The sequence below is a fragment of the Mustela lutreola genome, chromosome 10 (assembly GCF_030435805.1).
Source record: "Mustela lutreola isolate mMusLut2 chromosome 10, mMusLut2.pri, whole genome shotgun sequence".
NCBI lineage: Eukaryota > Metazoa > Chordata > Mammalia > Carnivora > Mustelidae > Mustela > Mustela lutreola.
In genome coordinates, this window is record NC_081299.1 from 33,281,555 (window position 1) to 33,291,657 (window position 10,103).

General features: G+C 44.4%; 1 protein-coding gene across 1 annotated transcript; it reads left to right on the forward strand.

The window, feature by feature from the left end:
* Positions 1 to 8,948: 8,948 nt before the first annotated feature.
* Positions 8,949 to 9,896, forward strand: LOC131810490 (olfactory receptor 2A12-like). Its single transcript, XM_059138507.1, has one exon. It carries the CDS (start codon positions 8,949 to 8,951, stop codon positions 9,894 to 9,896), a length of 948 nt encoding a protein of 315 aa, XP_058994490.1.
* Positions 9,897 to 10,103: the final 207 nt, after the last annotated feature.

The window sequence follows — 10,103 nt, forward strand, 5'->3', positions numbered from 1 at the left end:
CAGCAAGAGAGCTTTTACCAAGAACCTGACCATGCTGGCACCCTGATCTTGAACTTTCAGCCTCCAGAACTATGAAAACTACATGTTTGTTGTTTAAATCACCCAGTCTATGGTACTCAGTTATAGCTGCCCAAACTGGGTAAGACAAGGGCCAAGTTTGCTGGAGTTCGTAGAATGGAGTACTGGAGAAAAGAGAGTTCTGGAGGCCTGCAGAGGGTCCTGTGCAAGTCTCAGATGAGCACTGAGGAGTGGATTGTGTGAAGAAAGCACACAAGTTGGGGAAGGGGGAAGACAAGCGGAAGGGTTAGATGGAACCATTCTCGGAGCTTGTCCAGGGTCAGGGATGTGTCCTGTTCTCACTAGCTAGACTAAATTCTGCTCTCATCTTGCCCAACAAAACTTAAAAGCCAAATATAAGAGAGTCAAACTATTTACAAGTAATATAACTACATTCTAAAAAAAAAAACAGCTTAAGAATATTTACCACGAATTCAAAAAATTTGTGACACTCAGTAAAGTAAGATTCAAAAATGCCTGGTATCCAGTGAAAAGTTACCAGGAATGCTATGAACTGAGAAGATACGACCCATCATGAGAAACATCACCCAGTTAAAACCAACTGAGAAAAAACACAGATGATGGAATAAGTAGGCACAGACATCAAAAAATTATATCTATATTTCATATGTTTAAGAAGCGACAGGAAAGACTGAGCATATTAAGGGAGAAATTGAAAGATAGAAATCTAACTTCTAGAGATGAAAACTGTGTTAGATGAAAAAAGCACTGGGTCAGATTATAAAGATTAGTACATTTGACAGCATGATGATAAAAGCTAAAAAGTTTCATAGTGATTAGGGATTTTTTTTTTTTGAGAAGATGAATAATATTGATAATAGTCTAGCCAGACTGATCAGGAAGAACAAGATAAAATACAGATTTCCAATGCCAGGAATAAGAAAAGTAACATCCATATGGATTCCACAGATACTAAAGGGATTTCATAGATATTATGAAAAACTTTATTCCAATAAATCAGATATCTTATATGAAATAGACAAATTTGTTGAAAGACATTAATGAACCAGAGCTCATTTGACAAAAATAGGAGAGCTGATAAGCACATATCTATTTTAAATTTTGAATGTGGCATTAAAACCTTTTCACAAAGAAAACTCCAGACTTAGTTCCATACAAGTTTTAGGATCATTTGTTCCAGCTCTTTAAAAATGCCGATGGCGTTTTAATAGGGATGGCATTGAAAGTGTAAATTGCTCTGGGCAGGATAGACGTTTTAACAATGTTTATTCTTCCAATCCATCAACGTGGAATGTTTTTCCATCTTTTTGTGTCTTCCTCAATTTATTTCATAACTGTTCTATAGTTTCTTTTTTTTTTAAGATTTTATTTATTTATTTGACAGACAGAGATCACAAGTTGGCAGAAAAACAGGCAGAGAGAGGGGGAAGCAGGCTCCGTGCTGAGCAGAGAGCCTGATGTGGGGCTCAATCCCAGGACCCTGGGATCATGACCTGAGCCAAACACAGAGGCTTAATCCACTGAACCACCCAGGCACCCCTGTTCTGTAGTTTCTAGCGTATAAACAGTTTACCTCTTTGGTTAGGTTTATTTTTAGGTGTCTTACGGATTTTGTTGCTACTGTGATTGGAATCGATTTCTTAATTTCTTTCTATAGTTACATTGTTAGCATATAGAAAAGCAGCTGATTTCTGGGCATTGATTTTGTATCCTGTTGCGTTGATGGATTGCTGTATGAGTTCTAGTGGGGTCTTTTGGGTTTTCCACATAAAGTATCATGTTATCTGTGAACAGGGAGAGTTTGACTTCTTCTTTGCCAATTTGGATGCATTTTATTTCTTTTTGTTGTCTGATTGCTGAGGCTAGGACTTCTAGCACTGTGTTGAACAATAGTGGTGAGAGTGGGCATCCCTGTTGTGTTCCTGACCTTAAAGGAACACAGCTTTCCTCAGCTTTTTCCTCAGCTTTCCTCCACTGACAATGATATTTGCTGTGGGCTTTTCATAGATGGTTTTTATTATATTGAGGAATGTTCCCTCTATTCCTATACTTTAAGGAGTTTTAATCAGGAATGGATATTGTATTTTGTCAGTTGCTGTTTCTGCATCCATTGAGAGGATCATGTAGTTCTCTCTTTTCTTTTATTGATGTGTTCTAGCACATTGATTGATTTGCAAATGTTGAACTACCCTTGCATCCCAGGCACAAAACCCACTTAGTCTGGTGAATAATCCTATTGGATCCTATTAGCTAGGATCTTGTTGAGCATTTTGGCATCCATGTTCAGGGATATTGGTTTGTAATTCTCCTTTTTGATGGGGTCTTTGCTTGGTTTTGGGGCAATAGACACATGAAAAAATGCTCAACATCACTAGCCATCAGAGAAATACAAATCAAAACCACAATGAGATACCACCTTACACCAGTTAGAATGGCAAAAATTAACAAGACATGTAACAATAAATGTTGGCAAGGATGTGGAGAAAGGGGAACCCTCCTACACTGTTGGTTGGAATGCAAGCTGGTGCAACCACTCTGGAAAACAGAATGGAAGTTCCTCAAGATGTTAAAAATAGAGCTACCCTACAACCCAGCAATTGCACTACTGGGTATTTGTCCCAAAGATACAAATGTAGTGCAAAGAAGGGCACATGCACTCCAGTGTTCATAGCAGCAATGTCCACAATAGCCAAACTGCGGAAGGAGCCAAGATATCCTCCAACAGATAAGTGGATAAAGAAGATGGATGTACAGTATATTACTCAGCCATCAGAAGGGCTGTATACCTACCATTTGCATCGACATTAAAGGGTATTAACCTAAGAGAAATAAGTCAAGCAGGGAAAAAGAATTATCATATGGTTCCACAAATATGTGGAATATAGGGAATAGGGCAGAGGATCATAGGAGAAGGGAGGGAAACCTGAATTGGAAGAAATCAGAGAGGGAGAAAAACCATGGGATTCTGGATTCTGGGAAACAAAGGTTGCAGAAGGGCGGGGAGGGATGGGGCAAAGGGGTAACCGGGTGATGAGCATTAAGAAGGGCATGTGATGGGACAAATAATACATTATATGTTAATAAAAATAATAACTTAAAAAAAGAAGGGCATGTGATCTGATGAGCACTGGGTATTATACACAACTAATGAATCATTGAACAATACATCAAAAATGTACTATATTATGTATTACATAATGTACATATTGCTAATTGAACTTAATTTAAAAAGGAGAGAGAGAGACTAATAGAGAGGCAGGGAAGTGTTCCGGAAGGAAGGGGCACCAGAAGGACACAGGTCCAGGTGCAGCTTACCAGCTGTTGGCCTCAGAGGAATGGTGATGATTATGACCATGACCATTACAATGACCACAACTTCTTCCATCCCTCAAACACATACCATAATTCTAGTGTCAGATGCTTAAATATTCCATTTCGCTTAGTCCTAGAACAAAAATGTGAAATTCACACTTTTCTCCAAATTTTATAGTTTAAGGAACTGAGGCTTGGAAAGATGAAATAACTTGCCTGAGTAACAAGTAGGGACAGACTGGGATTTGAACCACGTTCAGGACTGAATGACAAGGACTAGACAGTTGGCACCACACAGCCCGGCTCAGTAGACGAGCTCCCTTATCTGCTCAGTCATTTATGGATGCGCCAGCCCCTCTAGGATGTTAGATCTCTGCTTCCTGTCCCAGAGATGCCAGATTCGAAAGTTTCATCCTTTTTTCGGGAGGAAGGAAATGACCACTCCACAAGCACAGTCCCCTCTTGCTTGAGAAGTGTGACCTGGGTGGGGGTTCCACTCTGCAGGCGGGCATCCAGGTTCCTGCCCTGGCTATAGGGTGTCCGGCTGCCAGCTAGGGAAAAACTAGCTTGACCCTTAATACTGCTCACTTACTGCTGTTAGTATGGGATCTGCCACAACTAAGTCCCTTCTATGGACCAGCACTTGTGCTCAGCACCTTACACGTACCTCCTTAGTCCTCACAGCATTGCTTTCTGTTCTAAATATGATGAAAATGAGGCTCAGAGAGGGGAAGTGATTTTCCCAAGGTCACGTGGCAAGAAGGGTAGGGACAACATTCGACCACCAATCTGTCTGGCATTTTCTTCCCTGTCTTGCCCAACAAACACTGGCTTTGTATCTTCTGGAACTTTAGAACCTAAGCCTGGGGCAGAGAATGATGTAGAGATAAACAGTTATGAGAGAAAATATATCAAAATCTAGGACTCTGTTGTGCATCACCTGTTCCCTGTGCCCTGGGTAGGGCTGCCCCATGTCAGGCAACCAGAAGGCTCATGACTGCTAACATAGACCATATCAAGTCCAAATTCAGATACATTTTGAGAGCAAAAAGGAGAGCTTGAAACAATGACAGGAGTTCATTGATTTACAGCAGGAATAAGCCAGAACTGTTCCACAAAAAGCAGTGTATGAGATCACCCTACCCAATCCCATCCTTGCCTGTCTTGTCTCCCCACAGTTGGAGCCAAGCACTGTAACTGAGACTTGTCAGCCCTAAAAATCTATGTTGTCTGGATGTGCTATGTCTCTAGAATAACATCCAGTTTTTCTCACTGCTGGCTTGTCCAACTTTGCCCTCTAAATATGTTACCAAGAGTTCTTTGTTCTTGACCTTGAGAACCTGTCCTTGAGGATGACTTGCTCTTTTCAGAACCCCTTCCAGTTCCCAGGTCTCAACCAATTCTGCCCCCTCAGGTCCCATCCAGTGTTCTGTAGACAAACACCCTTTGAACTCTAAGTATCACTTGAGCTGGATTCTTCATCACTGACTTCTAGCAAGGTTAAAAAAGTACTCCCGTTTGTTCTCAAATCCCCCAGTACCCAAACTAGACTTCATCTTGCCCTGAACTTCACCTTCATTGCCACACTCCTCAGAATTTTAATTCTACCTCGCTGGACTACACCATCACTCATAGTTGTTTGGTGCCTCCCACCCATGGGGCAGTCTCCTTTCCAGTGAGCCTTGTCCTGTTAATGAGGCCAAGCCAGTCTTCTGCCTTTCTCTCCTGGAATTCCAGAAGGACCCAAGAGAGCACGTAGCAGGGGAGAGTGTCTTCCAAGTTGACCCGAGAAAGACTGTACATCTGTGCTGACCTTTGACCATCTGGCACCTACATCTACAGCCTGACTGTACACAACCTATAAACCAGCATTGCACCTTGACCATAGAGATGCTGCAGAAGAATGATCTCTAATCCGGCAGATCTAGGTTCAAATTCAGACAATATATTTATCTGCTAGGAGGTATGAACAAGCCACTAATTCTCTTAAACTCCTGACTACCAAATGGCTTGCTGACCTTTGTTGCAAGGGTGAATTGTATTATGTGTTGTGCCCAGTGTACCATATGATCAAAGTAAGTGCACAGTACTAGGCAGTTATTGCTAATGCAATAGGTTTTGTAGCATTTACGCCGTAATGAGGTCTGTGGCCTTGGATAATGGCAGTTATAAGGACACTAGTATTAGCAACATTTACGCTGTCCGTATCCAAGCCTTAGGCACACAATCATGGGTAAGATGCTGGGAACATAGAGATACATATGTGTGCTTCTGAAGGAAACAAAGCACATCTTACTAGTACAATCACTATGTCACACAGAAACATGGTAGCTCAGCTGTAGGACTCCTCCCTCCTCTTCAGTCTCAGTGGGAAGAAGTTTCAGTCCCTAGTGGAAATTTAAGAAGGATGCCCAGCTCACTAGCTCTAGGGGCCAAGCCTGAAGTGTCTTGTGGCATTAAACTCCCTGGCCCAGGCTCTCATCCAGCCCAGTGGCTCTGTGTTGCATTTACGAGCGTGGGCAAAGAATCCTCAAGGCTTTTCAGAGATCAGAAATACACTCTCTAAACCCACTGTAGTATGAAGAGGACCTCCAGGTCTGCTGGCTGGAAGCTCTTCCCTGCACTTAATAGGGACGCTGTCTCCCCTGTAAGCCACCATGCTAAGGTGAAGGGCTGAATCCTTCTATACTGTATGAGACTAAGAGAAAGCAGGCTGTTGGTACCACGGGAGGGAAGGAGACTACTAAAGCAGAACAAGGTACTGATCATTTGTACATGGGACTGAGGGAGGGACTGGGGGGTTCCTTCCCTGAGCACCTCCAAGATTGACAAAGAAGCCCAGTCTTCTCTACCCCAGCACTGGGGAAGGAGATAAGGGGGGACCTGCCTCACTGAAAAGGAGCAGGATCTCTAGTGCACTTCCTAGACTTGCACAGGTCCCTCTCAGGAGCACCCTACCAGCCCCATGCCCAGAATGGGTGCTAGGGCCCTTGATAAGGCATCCTCTTTCATTTTGTGCACCCAAAGAGCAAAGGTTGGGAAGGAACAGCAAATTGTTGGCAAGTAGAGAAAGGAGAGCAGTTTTGAATATGGCATTTTCCTAGCCCAAGTGCTTGATCTAATTGTTTCTTCATTGGTGCTTTGAGACACAGTCATGCAGTGATTAGAGCCTGGCAGACTATGCAATCAGAGACCCAGTCCTGGAGCAGGTGCCCAAAGCAGCCTGCCAGTCCCTGCTAGATAGTGTAGAGAGACCTAAAAGAGACATAACCTCTGCCTACATCCTGGCTGGGAGGACAGTACACAAAATGGATAGGGCTAGACTGGTTGAGTAAGGAGAAGGAAATCCAAAGCTGAGCCTTGGAAGTCAATGGAATGTGGAGAAGCAGAAAGAGTTACAGAAGGCATTCCCACAGATAAACAGCTCAATAGGAAGACAGTGTAGATCACCATGGCACATGTGGCTGATACTAAGAAAGCTGGGTAGCTTGAAAGATCTGTGGCTCAGATAGGAGGGCATCTCAACTGCCCAGACTAGGGTCCTTTGGGGCCCATGCTGTTAACATCATGGCTCTGAAGTCTCCGTGAGGTACTGGTGAATTACAGACCTGGAAATGTTTGGAGACAGATGGGAGACTCCTTAAATTCCAGTCTAATGAGGCATGAGAACAGGCAGGATAGATGACAGTACCAGTGGCGGGTGGGTGGACCGGGAAGAAGATCACCAAGAAGCCCCTGAAAAAGCCCAGTCTGGGGTGTGGACATTGTGAAAGAAAGATTTGATCTCTTCCTTCTTTGCAGCCCTCATCCTCTGGGCTTTGGGGTTGGCCACTGGCACTGCTGACCAGTCTTAATCTCTTCAAAAATTTCCCCTCAATGTGTAAGACTCTGAGCTTCCCTAGTTCTCCTCTTTGCTTCACAAACATCTCTGATCTAGGACCTCTTTCTTTTTCATCCAATTGCTGGTGTTCCCTAAAGATCTACACAAAAATATGAACCATTTTCTTTTGCCCAGACAGCCTCAAACAATGTTTCCATCTTCAAGATTCCCCCAGCACCCCGTGGCAATGAGTCCCTACAATCGTGTTTTCAACCCTGTCCTCTGGAGCCTCAGATGCTTGAAAATGCCAGGATAGCTCCTCTCTCTTCCCTCTACCCCTCCTTCCACTCAGCTGCCCATTATCTAAATGCCCCAAAGTGAGCCCTGTCATTAGATCAGATATATTTCGCATGATCTCCGCTAAGGAGGAGATATGACACATGAAGGATGTGGGACTCTGAGAGACTAAGTGACTTAGGATCAGGTTAAGAGGCTACAAGATTCAGGTGTGTTGACACCAAGTCTACAGTCTATGTATTCTCCTCTGGTCTCACATCTTCAACTCCCAGAAGGAATCTTGCTGACGCAGTCCTGGTCAGCGGACTGCCCAGCTCAGCTTTTCCCTTGATGTTCATGGCACAGGTTCACAGGTGATCACAGGTCTTCAGTCTGCTATTCCTGGGATCAAAGAATAACAGAGATCGCAGTTTTCTTTGGAGTGGGCAAGTCTGACAGCCTCACTTAAAAATGGGACTGTGAAGTTCACAGAAGGATATGGAGTTACCCAAGATCACACAGCAAATCAGGGACATAGTAAGGATCAGCCCTTTACTCTTCTTATTTCCGGATTCATTCCACTTGTACTAATCCCTTTATTTGTCTAGCATTTTATATTTTGCCAAATGTCTTGACATACAGAATCTCATATGCTCCTTCCCATTACTCTGTACCTAGATTCTTCATATCTAACAGGTGGGTTGACTGAGGCCAATGGAAGTGAAGGGACTTGCCCAAGGTCACACAGCTGGGTAAGTGACAACCACGGGACATTCAGAAAGAGCGGAATTTAAAATGTGGTCATGGGGTAGTAACTATAAGAATTCAACAGAAAATCTTCCAGGTATCTAAGCACAGGATATAAAGGGGGATCTGGGGGTACAAGTCAGGAGCCAGAGTCACACTCTCAGTGGCTTGGGCTGTGAGGTCTCTTCTTTGCTGCCCTGCATGTCTGCTCTATCATTTCTGCAAGGCTGCCACTTTTCCTCTCTATTGTGCCAGCTGTCCTATGGCTATGTCATCATCACTGGCTCCGGTTTGTTGGTACCTCAGGCACCCACAGCCCACTGGCATAGACATCGACAATGTTGTAATTTTGAAATCCCACCAGAGAATTGTCCTCCAGACTGGGACAGGTGTACACCTTTGGTACAAGTCAGCAGTGGCCAGAGGTTGGCTAGGCCTGCCACTACAAACATGGGTACTGAATCCCTTGCCCTTTGTGGGTAAGGGTGATTTCCAGAGAAGGACCTGTGGGCCATCAGGCATCCTATGTTCTATTACAGGAATGAATCCAGATCTCCTGACTTATTTCCTAGTGCCACAGATGCCCTCTCTTCCTTTCCTGCTGCACCTCACTCAACAGGTTTGATGAAATTACTTTGAGCTACTGTGCAAGGCGCTCTGTGTGTGTGACTCAGCTTCTGTCAACTCTGTCCTCCCTCCCCCAAGGCTAAAGGCAGAACAGGGAAGTCCTTGTCTCCTTAATAGGCAGACCACCATGCACAGCCTTGGCAAGAAGAACCACAGCTCTGTGTCTGAGTTCATCCTTCTGGGATTCTCCAGTGAATCACAGGTCAGAATAGCCCTGTTCTCCTTCTTCCTTCTCCTCTACCTCGTCACTCTTCTGGGTAATGGACTTATCATCACCCTGATCTACCTGGAATCACACCTCCACACACCCATGTACTTCTTTCTGAGTATCCTCTCCTTGGTGGACGTGAGTTATGTCACTACCACTATGCCCCAGATGTTGGTTAATATGATGTGTCCAAAGAAAACCATCTCCTGGGGAGCTTGTGTAGCCCAGATGTTTATCTTCTTGGTCCTCGGCATTGCTGAGTGTGTCCTCTATGCCATTATGGCCTATGACAGGTATGTAGCCATTTGCTTCCCCCTTCACTATCCCCTACTCATGAGCCGTCCCATTTGTATCAAGATGGTCATAGGCTGTTGCTTCATTAGCATAGCTGGGGCCCTGATCTATACCATCTTCACCATGCATCTGCCTTACTGTGGCCCCCAGAAGATAAACCACTTCTTCTGTGAAGTCCCTGCTGTCCTGAAATTGGCCTGTGCAGACACGTCCTTCAATGACCATTTGGACTTCATCTTGGGTTTCATCCTGCTCTTGGTTCCATTCTCCCTCATCCTGGCCTCCTATATCCGAATCTTTGCCTCCATCTTAAGAATCCACTCATCCCAGGGGAGGCTCAAGTCTTTCTCCACATGTGCTTCCCACATCACTGTGGTCATCATGTTCTATGGACCAGCCATGATCATGTACATGAGGCCCGGCTCCTGGTATGACCCAGAGCGGGACAAGAAGCTAGCCCTGTTCTACAATGTTGTCTCTGCCTTCCTCAATCCCATCATCTACAGCCTCCGGAACAAAGATGTTAAAAGGGCCTTTCTGAATGTACTTGGTAACAGAAGAACTGCTCACTGATCCAGGATGTTTCAGAATTGTCCAGAGTCATGGGCAGACTTGACAGGGCTCATTTCGTATCATACAAGTAGGTTCTAACCAACCTGAGCCTTTCTAGGGTTGTGAGCAACCAAGTTAGGAGTGGCTATATGGGTACCCCTAAACTGAAGGCCCCTCCATTGGCTGCCACCACCCTAATGCTTCAATTGAGAGTTGAGGACAAAGGCT

Bases quoted from the DNA above. Each gene is read 5' to 3' on its own strand.
- LOC131810490 (XM_059138507.1), top strand. From the start codon at position 8,949: ATGCACAGCCTTGGCAAGAAGAACCACAGCTCTGTGTCTGAGTTCATC.